At 39.8% G+C, this 26,455-nt stretch overlaps 1 protein-coding gene across 2 annotated transcripts in view; it reads left to right on the forward strand.

The window, feature by feature from the left end:
* The window catches only part of LOC124170202 (oocyte zinc finger protein XlCOF6-like), a 67,666-nt gene that overhangs the window by 36,380 nt on the left and 4,831 nt on the right, over positions 1 to 26,455 (forward strand). For both annotated transcript variants that reach the window (XM_046548899.1, XM_046548900.1), the window contains 2 exons: positions 13,401 to 13,713; positions 25,167 to 25,503. In XM_046548899.1, the coding sequence (XP_046404855.1) occupies positions 13,401 to 13,713; positions 25,167 to 25,503 (650 nt within the window). The remainder of the gene's footprint in view (positions 1 to 13,400; positions 13,714 to 25,166; positions 25,504 to 26,455) is intronic.

Here is a 26,455-nt window from a genome sequence, read left to right on the forward strand (position 1 = left end):
GACGTAAATCCTTCTCCATTTTTGTATCTTCCCGCATTTGCTTTTCGGCTTCGCTATGGTGGTCGCCCAGGCGAACATCACCTGGGCATCATCATCGCCGAAACATCGCCGCAGTTACAGGAACCAAAATTATTGTGAACACGGCGAAAAAAGTGATGACCAAAACTCCGAGTTCTACACGGAAAAATGCCTTGAAATCACTTTTTAGGTTCCTGAAAACCATTATGTCAAGTAAAACCTTGCGTACCTACCTAAGAATTCATTTAGCAGAAAATTTGCTAAAACCGTAATCGCAATTAACAATAAACACACCGTTTTACACTTCGTTTAGACTGACTGTATTACTGCCCACAAAACGAACAACCTGCAACGCCCGCCGCTTTGCGTTTTTTTCTCGCGGGAAATTTAAAAGCCATGACGTTATCGCGAAGCGAAGGTGCGATAAACGAATGATGGTCACAAAATTTTCGTGACGTTATCGCGAAATGACGTTAAACGGGGTGACGTAGAACGAGGACTCACTTTATATGATATACACTGATAGAGGTGTTCCCACTCTTGGTAGCAGCGCTGGAAGTCTCGAAATGGCATGGCTTTTAACTGGTCGGTCGCGGTCTTTGGAATGTTCTCCAGAGATCCAAAATGATGATCCATTTATTTATTTATCATGTTTGATGTTCCCCCAACGTATACTACATGATCATAGGGTGAGCGATCCAAGAATGTAACTGCAAAAAAAAATTGTAAATAAATAAGCTAGCGGCTAGCAATTAGCAATCGCTTCCATTTTATAAAGGGGATTCTAAAGGAAATAATAAGCATGGTTTACCCTAACATTAATGCAATAATTCTGATCATTTTGTTTTCGATTTTATTTCTTTATAAAGATCTTGGAAACAATGAGCAAGAGTGCACGGATAATCCGCAACTATGATAAACCACAGCTGGGGTATTCGGGAGAGTAATGTAGTTGCAGAAAAGTTTCTCGGGTTTTCCAACTGGTTGATGTTTTCCATGTCTCCCGACGTTTCGATCCGCGACTTGCTGGTCATCCTCAGGGGATCTTCCGAATGCCGTTCTTTCAAAAATTTCCCTTACATATACACTCCATCCGAGTTCAGGTGTGACCTGATTGGTTCACGCTTGTTGAGGTTTTCCTCAACCTTAAGATCCCCTGAGGATGATCAGCAAGTCGCGGATCGAAACGTCGGGAGACATGGACGACATCAACCAGTTGGAAAACCCGAGAAACTTGGCTGCAACTGATACGCCGGGAAAACCTAAGATCATACATACTGCCGTTCCCTCGGGCTGATATACACTGGCAGAGGTGCTGTTCCCACTCTTGGTAGCAGTGCTGGAAGTCTCGAAATGGCATGGCTTTCAACCGGTCAGTCACGGTCTTTGGAATGTTCTCCAGAGATCCAAAATAATGTCCTATTCATTTATTTATCATGTTTCATGTTCCCCCAACATATACTACATGATCATAGGGTGAGCGATCCAAGAATGTAGCTACATAAAAAAATTAGCTAGCAGGCAATCGCTTCCATTTTATAAAGGGGATTCTAAAGGAAATAATAAACATGGTATACCCTAACATTAATGCAATAATTCTTATCATTTTGTTTCCGATTTTATTTCTTTATAAAGACCTTGGAAACAATGAGCAAGAGTGATAAATCATGCACAGATAATCTGCAATGCGGATAAAGCGCAGCCGGATAACCGGGAGACTACTGTGCGTTTGTGTTGTATTATTTTTGTATTTTTCATTCTGTCGCGTTGATATTTTTTGTACTTGAGCTCAACCGCTTTGCCTTAATTTAGGTTACGAATAATATTTTGCATTGCAATTGTTTTATAAAACTCCATTTTTTATTGGTGGGGCAACTGAGTTATCCTGCATGTTGGCCGGAAGGAGAAAATTCATATAAGGGCAGGGAAAAAAAAGGTGGATGCAATAAATTTTATTACATTATAACTGGTCGCAAACTGGTGAAGAAGGCTCTCATTGAGTCTGGGAAGCACTCTAAAATAACAGAATAACTACATAAAAGAATAATACATTGTTTGTTTAAGGTAAATTATGAACATTGCGAGATATTTAAGCAAAACTTTGGTTTATCCGTGTTTTCTGATTATTCGTGCCGTCTCTCCCCAACATTAGCCATTAGGATAATTGGACGCCTGCTGTATGTGTAGTCAGGCTTACAAAATCTTTAAAATAGGAATTATGTACTTACTTTGTGAGGTGGCCCATTCCTTTGTCGTCTCCATCCCTGCCAGTCCTCAACCAAGGAACTCCACCATCCTGGGAGATCGCCTCTATGTCCCTAGCAATAAATACATCATAGTATTAGGCACGCTACCAAGTCCCCGCTGTTTTATTAAGGAAATCACAACTTTATTTTTTTTTGAAATTGATACAAATGAATCATTAGAAGTACAGTAAAACCTCTTTACGTCGTAATGGAGGGGACCAAAATTTGTGCAATTTGATGTATGGAGGTACACTATAGAGAGTCATTCAGTGAAAGGCACTATTTATTCATATCCTTTGGAAATGAAAGGCACTACTGTCTTTCATACCATTATATTTATGTGTTTAAACAAAAATGTATGCATTAGTGAACATAACATAAATTTGGTGTCCCAACACCCCCTGCCACACGCCTTTTAGGCGGCGTGCGGGGTATTATTTAGATGTAGATATATTTATCATTTAATAATTACAGAAAGGGAGCGCTATCTCATGATTTTTATCATGATTCAAGAGAAAACGATGTGATCTCTCTTAATTCAACAGTCACTTAAAATGATGAGTAGAGTTGGATACCTTTTTTCTTATTCACTCTTAGGTATGCTCTCATATGGAACAAAATGGCCAAAACTAATGATTAACGTGAAAATTACAGCATAATAAGGTACATAAGAAAAAAAAGCGAGAAACGTTTATCGCTGAATATGTCATTCCATGTACGTAATTGCTGCTGCATTAATGGTCTCTAATTGTCTCGGTACAATTTGCAGAGGTAATCAGATAGTCTCAGGGGTGTCTCCTTGGTATGATGAGTGGAGATTTTACGATATAAAGAGGTTCACTACAAATAGGTTTGCCTATGAATTTACATGTAAATCTGACGGGACCATAAGGGTGGTATGATGCGTGGAGGTTTATGACGTGAAGAGGTTCACTACATAGAGGTTTTACTGTATTTTTTATCGCTAGCTACAACTTTTTCCCATATTTCTGGCAGAGCATGAATACCGTTATGGGAAAAGTTGTTCATCTTGCGAGGCTGTCCACCAATCAAGCCATTTTTTGAGTTCTTCACGTGAGCGAATTTGCTGATCAGACTGTCCATGTGCCTTTTAAACCGAAGTGTATTGTACTTATAAATAAAAATATTGATTGTCTGATGTCAGAGGTAAGTTTAACCCTTTCGAGACGGCGGAGTTTTCGTCTTAGCATGAATGCTGTACTGAGCCCCAAGAGACTCTTCTTTCTCGTGGTACGGAGCATTTTTGGAGGGCATTCGTTAAGAAGGGTCTCGCTGAGCCTTTTTCGACCCCTCCACGCAGGGACTTCGCATTATCTCGGACTCCGAGAGTAGTTGTGCTCCCTCCTTTCCGGGTTTACGACCATACCTGCGGCATTGGTTCGCGGTCAACTGATGTATTGCTTACATATACAGTAAACTCTTGATTTTACGAAGTCAGTGGGACCGGAAAATTGGCACTTCGTAAAATCGAGTTTCGTAAATTCAAACCTTTTTCATAAGTCACGAAAAAAATGTTCGCTTTTGTTTCTTCCGCCGTTTTTTGTCTTTAGTGGTCTTATTTAAATGTTTTCGGTGGTTATTCTCGGTTTAATTCATAGAAAAGGCTTTTTGCTATCGATTTCTGATGTGAAAAATCGTTAAATAATTATACCACCATAAAATTCCCATTTCTTGTTCATACTTCAACATCAACGATCGCTAAAGAAATTCCCGACCAGTTTAGAAAACGTAATCAAATAATGAATTGCAATGTTTATTATAAGAATTAACAGTTATAAATTTGTGGTTAGGAGCCAATAGCTACTATTAAGTATGCAAAAGATAGATATTTGTTTCTGACACCCACGGAATTTTAGCGGCAGCCGGCCTAACCGCCATTTATGTCGCCCTCTATCGCTCAGTGACGAGAAAAAAAAAGAAAAACAAGGGTCTTAGCCCGATTCCAAAATAACCTTCGTAAGTTAATATTTCGAGTTACTTCGTATTTTCAGCAGAATGTGCTCTATTTTCATTGTGATTCAATTACGATCATAAATAACGTAGGATGTGATTATCTTCTGGCGAATATTTGAAGTAAATTCTGTTTGAGTTCTCCGTCCGACTACTGTGTTCCATCATCTTCGCAGACGTTGCCATAAAAGACTTAATTCTTCATCAGGACTGTATTCTTCATACCGGGTGTGAGGTGACCTGTTCATATAGTATGTTTCTCTCCTTTTATGCCGACAGGAGCAAGGTTCCAACCGGAAAACGACAGGAGAAACATCGCAGAAATATAGATAGAAACGTTATTATCCACATTGATTGTTTTCCTACAAGAGACGTTTTATCATTTCTCAACGTGGTTAAGTATTGGTTCGCTAGCGTGAATTCCCAAAAAATGACACGCAAAAACCTGTACCGTCACCTCATTTAGTTTTCGTGTTCCTTTCTCCGCCGTATTGAAAGTTAGGCAAAGGATCATTGACATAGAGAAAAGATTTTCTTAGTTTTAGCACTAAAAATAGTCGCGCCATAATCGTAAATAAATATAGTGTGGAAAGAGCAAAGAAATTAATTTCAATTGAAAAGTCAGCAGAGAAGAAGATAGACAATTATAAGCGCGGCACCATTTTCCCGATAGTGGAAGATACTTCTTCCGCCTCTCTCCGGTTAATAACTTCCCCCCCGTTGCAGGTAAAGATGAACCATGCCCTTCTCCACAATCGGGGAACCTTCCCAGTGGGTGGGGTGAATAAGAGTGGGATGGGGATTGCCTGAGGGAAGAAGTGTGGTCAGCACAAAGACTGGTGAAGGGGGCAGAACAAAGAAGGGTGGGGAAATGGCCTTCAGCTCTGCCTCAGTCTACTTTTGGGGGCCGTATTTTTTTGCGACGCACACAATCTCAGTCTCCTTAGGGAGGGAGTGAATGGGAAATGCTGGGGAAGGAGGGGTTTGGGATGCGTAAGGTGGGTGTCAGCAAGATCAGCCAAAGGCGGCAGGAGGGAAGGTTCGGCTTTGGAAAGACAGAACCCCAGCATGGGAGAACGGGGAAGCGCGTGAGAAGAAAGTTCATGGTTAGACTTGGAAGTGCGTCTTCATTACGAGAAGCCTGAAATATAAATTGGCGGTAAATAGAGCCCAGTACTTAAGATATTTAAGTTGTTCATTCACAAAGGCCAATATATACACGAAAAGATATTATGGCGCGGATTGCATGTATCAACGTCCATTTCGGGATGTTATTAAATTCTGTTCCCATTTATAAAAGTAGCAAATAGATTTGAAAGAATGATAATCATAAATAAAAATATCTAAATCGATATCCAAACGCACATGAGCAAAATAGATGAATGTATACATACCGATCCATCGCAATTAATACCGCTCAAGCTTCTTCCGGTATAGGACTTTAAAATTCTGGATAATGCCTTGGTCCAAGGGCTGGGACTTGCTAGTCGAGTTCGGGGGTAAACAGAGGACTCGAACATTAGCCAATTTTAGATCTTCCACGTATTTATGAACGGTGGCATTATCCATTATTAAAACAATTTTGCTGTTCTCTCCAGCATTTTTTCTCTGTAGACGTATAACCGTTTGCTGGAAAATTTCTCGGGTCATCCAGCTGTTTTTATTTGCATGGTAAAAAACGGGGAGGGCTTCCAATTTTACATGTTTTAAGCACCGTGGCCTTTCAAATTTCCCAATGACAACGGGCTTATTTTGTCCGTGCCCGTTTGGTTGACGCACAGCCCCACAGTAACACGCACTTTACTCTTTTTCCCCCCATGGCACCTTTGCCCTTTGAAACCCAGGGTTGCGTCAGGTAATGCATTAAAAAATAATATTTTCAGGGGCCAGCGAGGGTGAGCTCGTCGAGGAAAGGGTCCCGGATTAGGGACCCTTCGAAGTGCTTCGGCGAAAAGTAGTCAAGTAGTCTTCGAAGTACGTTCACAGCAGTGCAAAGGGTTAATTAGGGGTGTACGAAATACTCCGCGCGACCTTCCTGAAATGTTAAACTACGAATTATTGTCGATGATATGTTTACGAACAGGCACGTAAATAGGGGCATAATGTCAGCCGCGATATTTTAACTTAACTCCTACTCCCCCTAAATTCCCACAGTGAGGTTTTTGGCGACCCATTTCTCTCCAAAGTTGCATAATCATTTACGATTTCGCACTTTTGATGGACCACAGTTGGAAGCGCTGATTTTTTAGCTACTTACGCCGGCGTAACTAGTTTTGTTGACAAATTTTTCGCCGTAGTTCGTATAAACGAATGCCATTTGCTCCTAGGGACCGAGCCGAGGTTCGTAAATTCAAAAAATTTCGTATAATCGAAACTTCGTATAATCGAATAGCGCCATGTATTTAGCATAGGCTTTTCACCGGGACCGCAATATCACTTCGTATAATCGAAAACTTCGTAAAATCCTGCTTCGTAAAATCAAGAGTTTACTGTATTTAGCAAATGGATAATTGTTGCTTGCACGTAAATCACAGACTTTGAATTGAATTTTTCATTTTTATCTGAGCATTGTCAAGTTTTAAACGAAGTTCTAAGGCCATTATTAACGCATTTAACGCAGCAACAATTTCCATGTTGATGTTTATACATAACTCGAGATATTAGTTTATATTTATCGTAGAATTTCGTTTAAAAATTGTAAACGCTGCTCAAAAGACAAATAATTCAATTCTTAGTTTATTTTTCTTGAGAAATGAACAAATATTTATTTCCAAACCTGACTGGATAAACAATTGAATGACCGCTGTCCCTTACCGCTAAGAGGGGTTATAAAAGACGAGGGGTCTGGGTACCTTCTCCCGGATTCCAAGGGTAAATCCTAAACCCCGCAGAGTTGGATCCCGAGACAAAGACGACGTAAACCCGCGACCGTCCTAAAAGGGGGAGAGCTAGAAAACGTTTGTATACAGCTTTCGTTCTTCTGGCTAGCAAAATCTCACACGTAAATATACGCCCGTCGTCTCCCGGGTCAGGAAACGTCCACACGTATATATACGTGTATAGTAGGGAAAAGGTTAAATTGAAAATATTAGTTTTGGAGACTAATGATGAATATAATTATTTACCTCTGATTGGTAACTTGTGCAAGACGCAACTGTGTGGGGCGTGGTGCCTGAAAGTGTAGTTTCCAACGTCGAGCAGTGGTTTTGAAGCATTCGTGCTTACCACTTTTCGATATCGGTGATCACACAGCCACCGATGTGTGGTTTTCGACACCAAGCCTTACATCATGGAGCATTAATAATACAGTGAGTCCTCATTTAACGTCACTTACCGTTCCTGAAAAATGTGACGATAAATGAAATGACGTTAATCGAAACATAATATCCCATAAGAAACAATGTAAAAAGTGAATATCGGCTCCTAGACCTCACAATTCATACGCGAAAAAATTATAGCGTATCATATCTGGGGCATTTTTTACGATGGGAATGCCAAACTATGGCATAAATACGAGTTCCTGTCTTCATCGACGACAATGGCAGCACTGACGTAAATCCTTCTCCATTTTTGTATCTTCCCGCATTTGATTTTTTGCTTTGCTATGGTGTTCGCCCAGGCGAGCGTCGCCTGGGCATCATCATCGCCTAAACATCGTCGCAGTTACAGGAACCAAAATTATTTTGAACACGGCGAAAAAAGTGGCGACAAAAACTCATAGTTCTACTCGGAAAAATTCCTTGAAATCACTTTTTAGGTTCCTGAAAACCATTATGTCAAGTAAAACCTTGCGCACCTACCTAAGAATTCATTTAGCAGAAAATTTGCTAAAACCGTAATCGCAATTAAGAATAAACACACCGTTTTACACTTCGTTTAGACTGACTGTATTACCGCCCACAAAACGAACAACCTGCAACGCCCGCCGCTTCACATTTTTTTCTCACACGAAATTTAAAAGCCTTGACATTATCGAGAAGCGAAGGTGCGATAAACGAATGACGGTCCCAAAACTTTCGTGACATTATCGCGAAATGACGTTAAACGGGGTGACGTAGAACGAGGACTCACTGTACGAGTAAAACCATGTTATCGCCGCTAAAAATATCGCGAAATGGCAAAGAAAGCTCTCAATGAGTCCGGTTAGCACTCTAAAATAACAGAAAAACTGCATATATAATAATTAGTGATGGGTCGATTCCAAAATTTTATCGATTCCGATTCTGACATTTCGATTCAGATTCTACCGATACCGGTTCCATCGATTCTGACGCCATAGGCTCCAAGAAAAATATCACTTAATTTCAGGCAACCACTTAAAAAAATATTACTCTGTGAAAGAGTCAGTTGACAAAAGCATCTTTCATATCATCACTATGTAATTAAAATATAATAGCTAAATTTCAAAACGGAAAATACCTGAAAAGTGTTGTTACATGATAGGTATTACTTTAGAATATTAGCACTCATGTCTTTGATTGATAATAATTTATTATTATCAATAATGTCTCACAAATTTAGTCTCCTTTTACAGACCTTAAATTTTTGCTCAGAAAGCAAAGCATCTTCACTCTGTCAGCCTGTGGCATTTTACTTGATTGAAGCTTTCGCGGCTCATGATGATTAAAAATAACTCACATACGGGTGTATGCCGCATGTCCTAAAGGAGATAGCCCCGACGTTTCGCGACTGACTGCTGATCACTTTTTCAAAGGAATAATGTCACATGAACACATGTTAATGAACACAGGGGATGGCGGTATGATGGGGCTAATGATGATGATAACATATTTCTTGTTTTACCTAAATTATGAAAATTGCGAGATAATGTAAGTGAAAGTTTGGGTTATCCGTGTTTTCCGTTATTATTCGTGCCGCCTCTTTCCATTATTAGCTCGGATAATCGAGAGTGTACAGTGAGTCCTCGTTCTACGTCACCCCGTTTAACGTCATTTCGCGATAACGTCAGGAAAATTTGGAGACCGTCATTCGTTTATCGCACCTTCGCTTCACGATAACCTCAAGGCTTTCAAATTTCGCGCGAGAAAAAACGCGAAGCGGCGGACATAGCAGGCTGTTCATTTTGTGGGCGGTAATACAGTCAGTCTAAACGAAGTGGAAAACGGTACGTTTATTGTTAATTGCGATTACGGTTTTAGCAAATTTTCTGCAAAATGAATTCTTAGGTAGGTGCACAAGGTTTTACTTGACATAATGGTTTTCAGGAACCTAAAAAGTGATTTCGAGGCATTTTCCCGTGTAGAACTCGGAGTTTTTGTCTTCACTTTTTTCGTCGTGTTCACAATAATTTTGGTTCCTCTAACTGCGATGGAGTTTAAGCGATGATGATGCCCAGGCGACGCTCACCCGGGCGACCACCATAGTGAAGCCGAAAAGCAAATGCGGGAAGATACAAAAATGGAGAAGGATTTACGTCATTGCTGCTATTATCGTCGATGAATACAGGAACTCGTATTTATGACATAGTTTGGCATTCCCATCGTAAAAAATGCCCCAGATATGATACACTATAATTTTTTCGCATATTAATTGTGAGGTCTAGGAGCCGACATTCACTTTTTACATTGTTACTTATGGGATATTATGTTTCGATTAACGTCATTTCATTTATCGTCATATTTTTCAGGAATGATAAGTGACGTTAAACGAGGACTCACTGTAGTGTAATTTGGGGTAACTGAGTTACGGGTCAATCCATTTCAAATCACCCAATATAAATAAAATTTGTTGCTCAACATTTTTAATTGTCTTGATTTTTTAATCATGAGTTTACTATGGGCAGACAGTAACAAAACACTATTTGAAAAAAATTTAGTGGCCATATTATTTTTTTGGCAGCCATTTTTAAAAGGGCGGCTGGGCAAATTTTGATGAAAAACGTGGTTTGCATAAAGTTAAATTTCGAAGCTATTTTAAAAGATATATGAATAATTAAAAAAACCAGTGAGTTTGGCATGAAATGAGCTATAGGAATTCATTGTTTTAATTACTCTATCATGAAAGAGAGTTAGTCAAACTCTTTCTGCGAAAACTCGGGAAAAATTTGTCGATATTAACTTTTTAAGACCTAAAATTACTATGAAGGAAATGAGACTCACTAATCAAATTTTATTTGTGTTAAATACTTAAATAACTATTTGCAGCGTAAGTTTTAGTTCTGAGAATGCACTCCTTCTTTTAATACGGGTTATCAAAAATAGCTGAAAACCTTTTAACGTCAATTTTCGCAGGTCAATATCGAAAAAGGGACCGAGTGAAAACAAGCGAAAATTTTACAAAATGTTATTTAGACACGTAAGAAATTCTCCAAAAAAAATTATGACTGAGACTCTACTACATTCAGAGTCGTAGAGCAGTGATTTTCAGAAAAAAACTTCACTGACAAGGGGACATCGCCAAAGTGATGTTCGGGATCTGAAAGACGATGTTATTTCCTGAAACAATATAGGTAAGGTAGAAAAAGTGTCTCGGCTTTCTTCCACATAGGCCCGGGTTCGAGAGATATCCGCATGTAAAGATTCCGCGCACCATGACTTCCTTCGACTACTCTCCCTCGTACAGCAAGCGGCGTGGCCTAGTGGGTCAAGGTGCGAGGACGAGACATTTGATGTATACGTTTGGGGTTCGAGTCCCATTGGGGTCAAATTTTTTTCTTCCTTATTATGTTTTAAAATCACTGCTATAATTCATTCCTATTCGTTTATGTCAGTTACTTTGCTATCTTTTATTTTTATATTAGTTTACGAATTTTAAATAGTACTCCGAATGGTTTCCATTTCCACCCGCGCTGTCTTTGGCGGGTAAGATGTATTTTTTGTACCCGCAGTTGACCCTTCAAGCCCCGACAACCTTCCCTCCGCAGTTGACCCTTGGTAATCCCTCAATGAGGTATCAGGGGCCCAACTGTGTGAAGAAGTGTGGGAAAGATAGACAAAGAAAAATTCCAGAACGGCTTGAGCTGGCAGTTGGGACACAGGGTCATTGCACTTGACGGGCGATAATGGGTAGGGGAGGTACCTGGCTAGGGTTGATGACTGAATATGCGGATACTCGGTTGTGTCTATTTGGTGAGAAGAATAAGTTGAGATCATAAATATATGAAGAGGCTGAGGGAACAATGTCTTGGTCGAGGATGAGCACATTACTTGGAAATTCACGCGTAGTTATATGCGTCCTCAAGTTTGCGTGGTAATCATATATTTATTTATTTAATCCAGTCCAAAAACAGCACGAGGCCAATTAGAGAGGATAAACAATAACAGGAGAAACAATTTAATAATATAAAGCATCGTAACCATTAATGAACAAAAAATATTCAACAGTATTTACAGATAACTAACAAAGAATAGTAAATTTTATCGGGTGGTGTGAGGAATAGGGGACAAGTTACGATAGTGATGGAGCAAGATGTAAGATGTATGAAAAAAAGGATCAAATTTGGAACACATTTGGCATAGGAGTTAATGGAAGGAGGAAGTCTGAATAGAAAAGAGCGTTTGGAGACAGAACGGCGGGGGGTGAAAATATGAAATAGGCCACTCGACCTCGTCGTGCGCAAAGGAACGCAAAGCGGAAAAAAGAAAGAAGGTCAGATGATCTGTATTTGCAATTAATGATATTCAAGAAAAGTCTCCGGTCATTGAGGATACGGCGATCAGCTAAAGTAGCAATGCCAAGAGAGGATCTAATCTTATTGAGGGAGAAGTTACGAAAAGGCAAGTGGCGGTAGCGGACAATAGAAAGGAAAAAACTTCAAAGGACTTTCTGGGGGCTTTCATAAAGAAGGTGGGGCCGTAGACCAGATTTGGCTGCAGTATTCTAGGACCGGTGAGAAACAGGAAAGGAAGAAGGTGCGTAGAGCAATTAAATCCAATACCTCACTCTGGCGATACATCTTACCCGCCAAAGACATAGCGCGGGTGGAAATGGAAGCCATTCGGAGTACTATTTAAAATTCGTAAACTAATATAAAAATAAAAGATAGCAAAGTAACTGACATAAACGAATAGGAATGAATTATAGCAGTGATTTTAAAACATAATAAGGAAGAAAAAAATTTGACCCCACTGGGACTCGAACCCCAAACGTATACATCATATGTGCCGCTTACTGTACAAGGGAGAGTAGTCGAAGGAAGTCATGGTGCGCGGAATCTTTACATGCGAATATCTCTCGAACCCGGGCCTATGTGTAAGAAAGCCGTGACACTTTTTCTACCTTACCTAAATAGTTTCATTTAATAACATCGTCATTCAGATCCCGAACATCACTTTGGCGACTTCTCCTTGTGAGAGCATGAATGTACAAGGGCGTATTGAAAAGTACGTTAAATCGAAACTTGAAGCTTTTACGTGGTCATTGAGGGAAGGGCTCCATATTAATAATGAAAAACACTTTGTCACTTCCACAAAATTCACAGAGTATCCATTTTATTACCTTATTTATTATTATTCTTAAAAATCCAACAGTAACTCTAGAAAATCCAACAGTAACTCTAGAAAATCCAACAGTAACTGCTGAAGTCCAACAGTAACTGTAGAAAATCCAACAGTAACTGTTAAAATCCAACAGCAACTATTAAAATCCAACAGTAACTGTTAAAATCCATCAGTAACTGTTTAAATCCCACAGTAGCTGTAGAAAATCCAACAGTAACTGTTAAAATCCAACAGTAACTGTGGAAAATCCAGCAGTAATTGTTGAAATCCAACAGTAATGTTTAAATCCAACATTAACTGTATAAAATCCAACAGTAACTGTAGAAAATCCAACAGTAACTGTTAAATTCCAACTGTAACTGTTAAAATCCAACAGTAACAGTTAAAATCCAACAGTAACTGATTAAATCCAACATTAACTGTTAAAATCCAACAGTAACTGTAGAAAATCCAACAGTAACTGTTAAATTCCAACTGTAACTGTTAAAATCCAACAGTAACAGTTAAAATCCAACAGTAACTGATTAAATCCAACATTAACTGTTAAAATCCAACAGTAACTGTTAAAATCCAACAGTAACTGTAGAAAATCAAACAGTAACTGTTAAAATCCAACGGTAACTATTAAATTCCAACAGTTTTTTCACTAAGGGTAACGCATCCCTAATTATCATTGTTGCTAACAAATGACAATCTATTCATTCAGCAGGTGGCCCAGGAGGTGTTGGCAGCTTTCATTGCGCAGAGTGTGACTGCGTGTTCTCTGGCCGCAAGGATTTGACCGCGCACGTGTACAAGACGCACCTGACGTTCGTTTGCGATCACTGCAAGAAGGTCTTCAAGCAGAAAGTTCACCTCACGTCGCACATCATGCGGGTACACCTCAACGTGCGCAACTTTGCTTGCTCCGAGTGTGGACGCAAGTTCAGCTCGGCAAGTGAGGTGAGGCTCCACGCGAAACATGTGCATGCAAAAGGCGCAAAGGAGTGTCCCTTCGAATGCGAAGAGTGCGGAAAACGGTAAGAGGCCTCTCAAAGTCACTTCCCTTACTTTATGTGAAATTTAAGAATTTTATCCTTATCACAGAGGTCACAAATATTACAGCCGAAGTTATTAGCGATCCAGGCATGCATTCGATACAGCCCTTTTTCTGACTTATTTATTTAGTTACGAGAATATAAATTTTAATAATTTGGTAAGAAAGAAAAGCTCAATGCACACGTGTAAATAATTTTGATGGGTAACGATTCCTAATGAAAATATATCGATATGAATTTATATCGATAGGACTCATTTTCTCCTTTGCTATTGACCGTACCTCTGTGGTGACCACAAATTTGGGCACAATATTTTCGTCTAAAATTCGGTCACGGAAGTATTTACACCCACTCTAACGCGTGAGGGAGGCGGAGGATGACTTGAGGCAAGGAAAGCGAAAGCGGAATACGGCAACAGAAATACACTTAGGGAATGCGGGAGAAGAGACTATGTACTCAACAACATGGAGTTATTGTAACAAACACTCTACTTCCTTGGTTACTCCTATAGGTCAACTTGGGGGGGGGTAAGACCCAGGAGGCCAAGATTTTGGGTATAAAAACTCTCAAAATCTGAAGGAAGTCAGTTGGTGTTGGGGAGTGACAACCGGGGCGTGTACCGCGAACGGTGGACAAGCAGTAATCTCCCGTATTCTCCGAGCTGTATTCCGAGACTCTGTCGGCCGAGGTATCTATTGCCTAGGGCGCAACTAGGACAGGCGAGGGCAATTAGAGTTCCTACTCAGTTTGAGAATCGCAGCCCTGCCGCAAAGACATCCGCCTCTCCGCCTTCGCGAGCATCGCACGAGCTTCTCAAGGAGACCCGAAGGTAAAGTGCCTTTTCACTTTATTCACAAAGTGGATGTTTGTTGCGGTAATGAAAGATAGTGGACTGTATCACTATAATTTTACTTCGCTGCAATTCACATCGCAGGATTCCACGAACAAAGAATACATTTGAAACTGAGTCACTAATGAGGGAGCATGGAATCTGCCCAACCTCTCCCTGCCATCGTTCAGGCGTGACTGCCTCCCAGCACTATCTCGCGCTACATCAGCGCCACAAACGTCCAGAGTTGGAACATACCGCCCGCCAAAAAATGGATATAGGGCCCATTTTTTAATAACACAAAATAAAATGTAATTAGAATTAAAAATAATTATGTAATAAATGTAATTAAACGTCAGTTTCATTTAAAGGCAAAAGACAAATCTTATTAATGGGCCTCTTATATGTTCCGTGTTTGGTTCGTACTGTTACCACACGCACAAGTCCGTCGACACCAGGATGAACCTGTTCAATGACACCTAGGTTCCAGGACATAGGAGATGTGTTGTCTTCCTTTAAAACTACTAATGCACCCGGATTAAGGTTTTTTATGACTATGGACCACTTGTTCCTTTGCTGCAGCGTAGTCAAATAGTCATTCGACCACTTCTTCCAGAACTGCTGCAACTGCCGCTGCATCTGCTGCCATCTAGAAAGCAAGCCAATTCTTACGTCAATTAGATCTGGTTCTGGGATAGAAGTAATGGGTTGACCAATGAGAAAATGACCGGGAGTTAATGCAGAGGGATCGTTTGGGTCGTTGGAAAGAGCAACTAAAGGCCTTGAATTGAGACATCCTTCAATTTGGGTAACAAGAGTGGTGAATTTGAAGATCCCTAAGGCTTCCCTTTACAACTGCTGGCCTATCAATAAAGATTTCGTCAATTTTATGAAGTTGAGTGAACCAATGTTGCCATTGCTGTAGCATTTCGTCCGGTAGTTCTTCGTCCCAGTCTATTCCCTTTAACCAAAGTTGCTGCAAGAGAACCTTGCCAGTTGTCACTATTGGGCTTATAAGACCCAAGGGATCAAAAATGGAAGAAATGACTCCTATCACCGTTCTCTTAGTGGTATGGTTCCTAAATCTTGATTGTTGATATTTGTGAAGACCGTTGATGATCTGAAATTGGTCAGCTGCTGCATGCCAAAGAAGACCCAAAGTTGTCACCTTGTCTTGACTGTCCAGACGAAGTGGAAGGTGCACTTCTCTAAGTTCTAAGGGAATAGATTCCAGTAATGCTGGATGATTTGAACACCAGTTGCGTAAGTTAAATCCACCCCTTTTCAATAGTTTAATGAGCTGGTCTTGGCATTCAAGAGCTTCGTTGAGATTCGATGCTCCGGATATGCAATCATCTACGTAGAAGTCATGAGAAAGGATTTCTGCTCCCTTTGGATAATCGCCTTCTTTGTCTTGGGCTAATTGTTGCAGACATCTAGTTGCCAGGAATGGTGCTGACGATGTGCCGTAGGTGACTGTCTGTAGCTCAAAGGTTGTTATAGGTTCTGTCGTAGAGTTTCTCCATAAGATTCTCTGAAACCTGCAATCCTGTTCATCTACTCGTACCTGTCGATACATTTTCTCTACGTCTGCAGTAAACCCGATTTGGTGAATCCGAAATCGAAGTATGATCGACTGCAGATCTTGTTGAACCGTTGGACCCACCATTAGGATATCATGCAAAGACTTTCCAGTAGTTGTCTTAGCAGATGCGTCGAAAACTACCCTTGTCTTTGTAGTTGTGCTAGAAGCCTTCACAACAGGATGATGTGGCAGGTAGCAAGAAATTGTTTTAGCACAATCCGCATCTTGAATGACCTTCATGTGTCCAAGTGATTCATATTCGGCTAAAAATCCTCCATAGTCTGCACGTAGATTAGGATTTCTGTCAATACGTCCTTCCAGATGATAAAGTCTCACTGTCGCCATTTTCAGTGAGTCTCCCAAGCATTCAGGATTTTCCTTGAAGGGTAGCCGAACCACATATCGTCCAGTGTCATCTCTGGTCGTGTTGTTGACAAAATGCTTCTCGCATTCTACATCTTCCTTTGATCGTGGAGGCTGTGTAAAGTTGTCCATCTCCCACAATCGTTTTAACTGATCATCAAGACTAAGCGCATTTGCAAGAAAGAATGTCTTTTTAGGAAGAAAAGGTGACACTGCCTCCTCCTGAGGATGAAAACATCCAGCTAGAATCCATCCCAACTCCGTATTTTGCATGACAGGATAAGGTCCTGGTCTTATCTGCCGCTCAGGTTTGAGAATGTGAAAGAAGATATCTGCTCCTATCAGCAAATCTATTTTTCCCGGTTCATTGAACGCAGGGTCTGAAAGAGGAAGTTCCCTTGGAAGATTCCAATTTGCTGTATTCAAGTACGTTGAAGGTATGTCTCCTGATATTTTTGGTAGAACCAAACACTCAACTGTGATGTTGTAAGAACTAATTCTAGACTGGATCTGTAGAGTAACACAGTGTTTCACTTGAGATTTTTGCGTGTTGATACCTTCAATTGGTGTGTTTTTTCTCGTTTTCCTCAAATTTAAACGCTGCACCAGTGATTCTGTCACAAAGTGAGACTGAGAGCACGAATCTAGCAGTGCTCTACAGGTGTGGAATTTTCCGCTGCTGTCGCGTACCTTGACCATAGCAGTGGATAAAAGTACTTGAGTTTCTGACGTTCTCTTCAAAGAACAATAAGAATTGCTCGTTTGTACTCCATTGGCGTCCTCTTTCAAATCATTTTGTGAATGATGAGGTGATCCATTGGTGGAAAAAGGTTTCTGTCTTGACACGACCTTGGTGCCTTCTATCTCGTGCAGAAGAGTGTGGTGCCTTCCGCCGCAATACCTACAATTACCTGACTTGCACTTATTCATTCTATGTCCAGGTTGGAGGCAATTATAACAAAGCGAATGTTGCTTCACAAATTCATTTCGCTGTTGAACACCTCGCTTGGTAAATTCTGTGCATTTATGAAGGGAATGCAATTGATTGCAGAATATACACTGATCATTGGCAGCTAAATACGTTTGTCTTGCATTTGTCCGCCATTGCTTATCGTGTTCCTGATGCTTGGAACTTGTTACTGCATGTTTCACGTTCTGATTGGCCTTAATCACTTCCAACGACTGACATTTATTTTCTAGAAATCCTAACAATTCATTTAAGCTTGCGAATTGATGAGAATTCATTTTTATTTCCCATTCCTTTCGAGTAGGTTCATCGAGTTTTTCAAGAACAAGTTTTGAAAGAAGGATTTCATGCAGAGGAATTTCCAATTGAAGCGCCTGCAACGCATTGTAATTACTAACCAACTGATTGATCAATGCTCTCATGTCAACAACTGAGTCCTTACTCACTGCTGTCAGTGAAAAGAGACGCTTGATATGCGCTGTGGCGATAAGTTTGGGATTATCATACCTTTTACAAACGATATCCCAAGCTACCTTGAAGTTGTCGGAAATGATGGGCAAGTTCTCTAATAGTTTATGTGCCTCACCACTAAGAGAGGACAGTAAATAATAGTAGCGTTGAATATCATCCAAGTCATCATTGTGTAAGACTAAACTGGTGAAGATATCGTGGAAATGCCGAAATTCTGTTGCATTTCCGTTAAAATTAGGCAACTTAATGTTTGGTAGCTTCAGTTGTCTTGAACGTGAACTACCTCCACCGTGATCCGAAGATTGGACCGAACGATTTGAGTCTGCTTGCTCTTCTTCCAAAATAGAGGTCATTTTTGCGAGTACTTCCATGTACATTTCCTCAAAAGTTTCTCTATCCTGTAAATGATCATCATCATCGTCACCCAATTCCAATTGGCGTTGAACCTCGTTGTATTCTTGAAGGATATCAGGCATCCTCTCAATACGAAGCCTTAAGTTGACGATATCTGACCCCTCGTCAAACTTATCTACGTAATTCTTCATTCGGGTCAAACTCGCCTTTACCAAACCTCGAGTCTTTATTAGCATATGTTTGCCTTTAGAATCCATCCTTAAATTTAAGAGAATAGGGAGTAAGGTGTTTGTCTAGTAAAGGAAAAGAAAAAAGGAAAAGGACAAGGAAAGAACCAGACTAAACGTATGACTTAGCTTACACGATCGCCGCCCGCCGCTGATACACCACAGCCGATGAACCGCGATGAGTTCCAACAGCAGATGCTCGCCCTCCTAGTATGGAGCGTAGCGGCGCCGACAAGGAGATAATGATAGAGATAGCGCCGACTGGGAGATAGCGTGGAGATTAGCGCTGCCGAGAACGCGCGTTGTCCGCCAAGGTCCGTCGGAGCTGCGTAGAAATGGCCTAGCTCGATCGTAGCAACACGCCCTTAGAGTAAATCTTCGTTTGTAGAATCCGGCCCGAAGGACCAAAAAATGTTTGTTGCGGTAATGAAAGATAGTGGACTGTATCACTATAATTTTACTTCGCTGCAATTCACATCGCAGGATTCCACGAACAAAGAATACATTTGAAACTGAGTCACTAATGAGGGAGCATGGAATCTGCCCAACCTCTCCCTGCCATCGTTCAGGCGTGACTGCCTCCCAGCACTATCTCGCGCTACATCAGCGCCACAAACGTCCAGAGTTGGAACAGTGGAGTTTGAACCAATTCATTGCTTCCTGCGCCCAAAGGCAAGAACCCACATGGCAAAGCCGGGTTCGACCCTCCGTCTCACGTGAGAGACCGGGGCGGACACTACACCTCTCCGATATTTTCAGGGTAGTACCTGATTGGCAACATAGATGTTTTGTTATAATAAGGGCTCCGTGGCAACCATAGTTTTCTTTTTATATTGACATTCAATTTCAATGTAAAGTAAATTGGGATATACTCAAATCGTTCTATATACGTTTCCTCTTTTGTGAGATGAACAAAAATTTAAGAATATAATCCTTATCACAGAGGTCACAATTAGCAATGATCGTAATTCCGCTTCACCAATTAACCAGCAAGAAAAATCATATAAAAAATCCTGGCATTTGATTTTTACCTAATATATTTTTTAATGGTAAGAGGCGTCTTTAAGTCACTCCTTTCTTTTTATTTATTTATTAAATCATCTACAAACAAACCTTGATAATTGATAGCTCAAAGGGCCGTCAATTTTTTCTTGCTCTTAGAGGTTTCTCACTTAAATAAGTTCCGTAATGACCTCTCTGACAATAGGGTGGTTTCCTATTATTTTTTTATTGCCTAAATACATAGATTATTACTCCTGGAGTACGTACTTCACGCTTTCAGATTTTTAAATGACCATATTTTTCGCAATTAAATGAAAAGTGAAAATTTTCAAGCGCGCGAAAACGCAACGGGTAAGCATGAATGCCGGGAAATCTCCATGTGACGTTGTTCTGGTTCCCACTGCTACAAGTGAGGTGACCCTGGGGCGAGAATTTGAGCACTGATACGACGCAGGATGCTAGCAGGTAGCAGAGTACCCTGCTATCTGGTAGCGCTTGGCTTAAATAAGGATTATTAATACCTTATCAAACAAATGAAAATTTCCGACCTCAGACAGTTTTAACCCATTATTCCCCAGACTGCATATAGGGCTTTTACCTATGGTTATTTCGTATTTTACGGTTTATTTTGGCCTAATTAAGATTAATTTTCAGAAAAAAATATTATATTCATCATGATATATGATTTACATAATGTTGCGTTTACGCAACGCTGGGAAAACCCCGGTAAATAAAATCAAAAAATAACTTTTTAAAACTTAGGTTGCGTATTTTATTTTTATCGTCTTTTCTGATGTAATGTTCAATAATATTCAGCGTGGAAATAAACGTAGCACTTTTCACAACATAACTTATCTTTGATTTGCACACTCGACATCTTTGCCTGGAGTTAAAAGTATGATTGCGGATGAAATGCCCAATTCTCCCTTCACGGGTATCTCTTGGTATGTCATTTTTCCTAAGGTGTCCCGCCAGCGGGCACCGATTTTTATGCCAAATCAGCATATTCATCAGCATTGTATTGGAAACGATTACTTGCCTCAGTAAAATTTTACGATCTCAGACCAAAATTCTAACAAATGAATTGCTTTGCCCGTGACTGGCGTAAAACCACCACGGAATCACCTTTGGACTATGAACCCCTTTTCGGAATAGAGGTTTTTTGCCCTAAATCTGGATAAGGTAACATGCAACATAATTATCGAGTAAATCTACCCCTCCCATTCCCTGATTGTAATCGTTGATGATATTTCGATTTTCCTCGGGAATCTTCGTGAACACCTTTCACGAAATATCACTTTCAAGTTCCGCCTCTCCATATGGCAAATATTGATAAAAATAGCCTGTATAAGAGACCAGACACCACAATGTATAACCTACTCTGAATTGTTCCCAATAACATTTTAGCTGTGTGCCACCTGAAATATGGAATCATTTGTTAGGAAAATTCCTAACTGAATGGAATTTTCGTTTAGTCTGTTGAGAACAGATCCGAATTTCAAAAATTTATCACTTTGTGTAGTTGAGAATTATCGGAGAGCTGTCGGTATTTATTTAGGTAATTCATCAAACCGAATCCGCGTCATACATTGCCTCACAATTGCGACAGACATCTCCTCTTAGCTTGTCCAGTACAACTTAGTGCGCAGTAATATATGATACCCCGACAACATTAGGATTCCAATTATATTTTTTTAATCTGCCTTACTCTGAGTAAATGCATGGTTATTTATCTCCTCATCGTAGTTATTTGAGTAGCTCAAAATTATTTCAAGTAATTTTCGACTGAGAAATAAGTGACAGATTGGTGAGTGGCCTCCATACTGAGTAACAAGTGTTTCTATCACTTTTTTCACGCAGAAATTTGGGACTACTACGGATGTAGATTCTATTTTTTCACATTTAGATGAACCTGTTTGTTCTCTGCATCTTTTGCTTGGGCGTGCGCGTTAACTGGACGATTTTTCTTTATATACTACTTGAGTAAACTGTGATTTGCCTTGAATTGCCTACTGCAATCATCCATATTTGAAATACTGAGAAGATGTAATCCCCATTGTAGTTCCAAAGCTTAGAAAATATTATACATCACCTCTCCTGTTAATTTATATTCTTCAGGTACCTTCTTGACGGTTCTTCTAAAGTATACGTCTGAGGCGTAGAAATAACGGGTAAAATTTTCTTCACATTTAAATCTGAATGAAACCCCTGGATAAATCATTTTGCAAAACACCGAGCAAAAACTACTGCGGTATTATTGATAGGATTACTGGACGAGAGATAAAGATGCATTTCAGAGGACTTTCTAACTGGTACGAATCCAGCTGAAGCTAGATTATTAGCCTTACATCACCTAAGCGATGAAAGAAAAAATAGGTAACTCAGGATTGCACGGAGAAAATTACAATGAGTGAATAGAGGAACACTCACTTCCATCACAATCCTGCTTCAACTAATACGTTTCTCACCCTCTCATTCTACCATCTCTGAAACTGAATGCATCAGAAGCCGAATTTAACGTCTATTAAGTAATCCTTCCACTCAACGACATGGGAGTGACATTGCCCTGTATCGATTCCACATGTGCGCGCAAGTTTGACTCCACGAAGTACCAGTGTTCAATGTAAAATTCGTACCGATGGCCATTTTGGAATTCAAGATGCCATTCACCTTTTCTTTGTAAACTCACAACCTTTGAGTGCCAAAAATGCAGCTAAACTGCCTCTAAAAGACTAAGTTGTCGATAAAAAGCCATACTGATGAGTTTCGTTATGCTTTGAGAAAAGCCCTCTGGTCTACCAGAGAATTCCCATCGTTGCGTAAACGCAACATTATTTACAACAACCATATTTATGCCAGTAAAGACGGAAGTTTGTGACAAAAATAACCATAATGAATAAAGAAACTTCGAACTAAGAGAAAACATTACCTATAGTAAGATTACTCAATAAATCTTTGTAAAAAATGATTTACAATATGTAGTACTTCAACTCTTCGAAATAGGCAAATTTCGAAGTAACATAAAAATTATTATTTTAATGAAAATTTTTCCAAAAATAACTGAATAAGAACAAAAGGTATTTCAGGAATTCAGAAAACCAGAGAAAAAAATATCCTGACGCAAAGATTTTTTCTAATAATTACGATTCTGTAATGTTGCGTTTACGCAACGCTGGGGATTAATGGGTTAATAGGTGATTATTAAGAGATGTTTCCCTGAGCTCTTTGCCTAAGGCATGCATGAGTAATCTCAGACAATATAAAACTCCAATCTAATCGTATAGAAACTAAGAGTGACGTCACGTGGAGTGGCATCGCATGGGCGCCAATCTGGCCTTTTTTAAATGAGGATAAAATTGACAATTGCCATTCGTCCAAACCGGTATTTCTAAAACAAAATAATTTGTAAATTATGATTACACTAATGTTGGGTAACGAATCGCAATCAATGCCTTTCGTTTTCTATGATGAAGGAAACTACCCTGTTATCAACATGAATTTTACACCATTAAACTTGGGACGGAAAAGTATTTTATAACACATATTACATCATGTAAACCGGAGGCTAACGAGGTGATTAAATTGATGTTTAGTTTCGGGGTCCTACTCTATTTCATTTTGGCTAACATTCCTTCTGTCACCCATGGCTTCTTTGGTCTTCTTCCTTCATAATATCCTACTTCTTCTATCGCTGTTTTCAACATACCGTTCTTTATTCTTTCCATTGTCACAGCGCTGTTGTCATCCTGGACTTTTTTCTTTTTTTAATGAAAGAGTGGAGAACAGATAAGATGAAAGAGTGTGCTTTTGCAATATACAGGAAATTAAACAATGAGTCGAAAAGGGAAACGCAGAAGGCGAAGGAGAAATTGTTATCAAGCGAATGTGAAGTTTTGGAAGAATAGGGTAGTTTCCTTCATCAAAGAAACCGAAAGGCATTGATTGCGATTTGTTACCCACCATTACTGTATTCATAATACACAAATTATTTGGTTTTTGACGTACCGATTTAGATGAATGGCAAGGGTCAAATTTTATCCTCATTTGAAAAGGGCCAGATTGGCACCCATGCGATGCCACTCCACGTGACGTCACAGGGACCTAGTTTCTATAGGAGAAGATAGGAGTTATACATCGTCTGAGGTTACCAATGCATGCATGAGGCACAGAGCTCAGGGAAACATCTCTTAAGAATCACACATTAAAACTGGCTAAGGTCGGAAAGTTTTCTTCGTTTGATAAGGTATTAATAAACCTTTTTTAAGCCAAGCGCTACCAGCCAGCAGGGTACTCAGCTACCCGCTAGCATCCTGCGTCCTATCAGCGCTCAGAGCCTCGATCAAGGTCACCTCACAAGAAGGGAGGGGGAACCAGAAATACATCACACGGAGAGATTTCCTTACCCGTCGCGTTTTCGCGCGCTTGAAAATTTTCACTTTTCATTTAATCGCGAAAAATAGATATCGTCATTTAAAAATCTAAAAGCAAGAAATGCCAGGAGTAATAACCTTCCGATATAGGCAATAAAAAAATAATAGGAAACCACCCTATTGGAGAGAAAAGGCCAGTATGATTTAATGTATGAGAAGGTAAAGGATATTACGTGGGAGGGGAAAAAGAGGAAAAGCAAGAATTTGAGAGGTTGAAGGTAAGGAAGGCATAATGATGTGCAAACAATTGGAAGTAAGGGAAAGATGGGAATAATATGCAGAGGAGAGATGCAGTAAAACCTCTCTTTACGTCATAAACCTCCATACAGTGAGTCACCTCGTTTAACGTCACTTACCGTTCCTGAAAAATGTGACGATAAACGAAATGACGTTAATCGAAACATAATATCCCATAAGAAACAATGTAAAAAGTGAATATCGGCTCCTAGACCTCACAATTCCTAGGTGAAAAAATTTTAAGTTAATAGGGTAGTTTCCTTCACCAAAGAAAACGAAAGGCATTGATTGCGATTCATTTCCCACCATTAGTGTATTCATAATATAAAAAATTATTTGGTTTTAGAAATCCCAATTTAGACGAATGTCAATGGTCAAATTTTATCCTCATTTGAAAAGGGCCAGATTGGCGCCCATGCGATGCCACTCCACGTGACGTCACAGGGACCTAGAATCTATACGAGTAGATAAGAGTTTTACATCATCTGAGGTTACCAATGCATGCATGAGGTGCGTAGCTCAGGGAAACATATCTTGATAATCATCTATTAAAACTGCTTATGGTCGGAAAGTTTCCTCCGTTTGATAAGGTATTAATAATCCTTATTTAAGCCAAGCACTATCTGCTATCAGGGTACTCTGCTAGCTGCTAGTATCCTACGTCGTAACAGCACTCAAAGCCTCACCCCAAGGTCACCTCACTAGCGGCATCGGGAATCAGAACAACGTCACACAGAGTTTTCCATTCATACTTAGTCTTTGCATTTTCACGCGCTTGAGAATTTTCACTTTTCTTTTAATCGCGAATAATAGATATTGCCATTAAAAAAATCTAATATCATGAAATGAGTACTGTAGGAGTAATAATCTTTCAATCTAGGCAATAAAAAAATACATTATAGGAAACCACCCTATTGTAAATCTCTTTCATTAATGCCGTAACTCATTTGATGTTTCGCTTGCTTCAAAGGTTTTCCTACAAGCGTTCGATGCAGCTGCACGTTGATGCTGTCCATAAGGGATTGAAGCCCTTTGCGTGCACCCGTTGTCCGGAGCGGTTCTCGCAGAAGGTCAACTTGCGCGCCCACGTGCTGTCCATTCACTCGGAGGAGAGGAGTTTCAGCTGCGAAGTTTGCGCGCAGAAGTTCAAGCGGGCGGACCACCTCAAGTGTCACCGCGCAACGCACGACGACCAGCGCGACTTCAAGTGCGCAGACTGCGGGAAGGAGTACAACACGATGAATGCCCTGCGTATCCACATGAAGCAACACAGTGGAGTCACGTACAAGTGTCCCCAGTGCCCAAAGGTAAGCGCAATGCCTGTTCATTAATTGCGCGAGGTGATTTTGGTGGTTTTTGGACCCATTTCCCCTCCGTACCCACGCTCATGTTCATGTTTTTACACTTTCGTCGTGAAGAAATCAGTGAATATATTCAGCATTCCCACTCGACTGTGGAAACCTTAACCCTAAACCAGTGACATGCAATTCTTGTTACACTACCAGTGACGTGCGGTCTGGGAGACCGCAATAAATCAAAAATTCATAAAATATTGCAACGCCATTTTTATTGTTTTGTTTAATTTTTCTTTAAATGCTTAACTTTTCTAAATCTAATATTAAAATTTTTACACTCCCAATAACGAACCAATTTGTCATTAAAAAATTGTGATTTGAAGCAGGATCGAAAAACTGATGCCAAAAACACTAATTGAGTTATAATTATTATATTTATGTGTAAATATTTTGCCAGATTCAAAAAAGGCCTTTAATGTTAAAGTTGGAAGGCTAAGTAGTAAGTTGCCATGAAATTTATCCCGCTTTTTCCTTTTCTTGATGCATTCTTAGTAAGTGACGTGCGGTCTCACAGACCGCTAATAGAGTTCAATTGCAAATTTACAGAAATTAATAAAAAGGAACGTTAAATTTTAAGAGTGGGATGTCGTTGTTATGCAAAAATATGAAGCTAACGAGAATTATAGATATTATGAAATCTTAATTTTGAAAATATTCACAATTTTAGAAACTCAGCGGTCTCTCAGACCGCACGTCACCGGTTTAAGGGTTAAAAATCTTGAATAAGCCGTGAATTTTATCTACTGTGAAAAAAAACCTGGAAATAGTAGTGAAAATCTTTGTAAAGCCTTAAAGAAATCTCTCAAACTTGATTTAAGAACTATGATTAATGGATCAAAAGAAAAATTATATACAGTGCAACCTCGATATAACGACACCCCACGGTGCACTAATAAACACTCGC

This window comes from Ischnura elegans, chromosome 13 (genome assembly GCF_921293095.1).
Source record: "Ischnura elegans chromosome 13, ioIscEleg1.1, whole genome shotgun sequence".
In the NCBI taxonomy this organism is placed as follows: domain Eukaryota; kingdom Metazoa; phylum Arthropoda; class Insecta; order Odonata; family Coenagrionidae; genus Ischnura; species Ischnura elegans.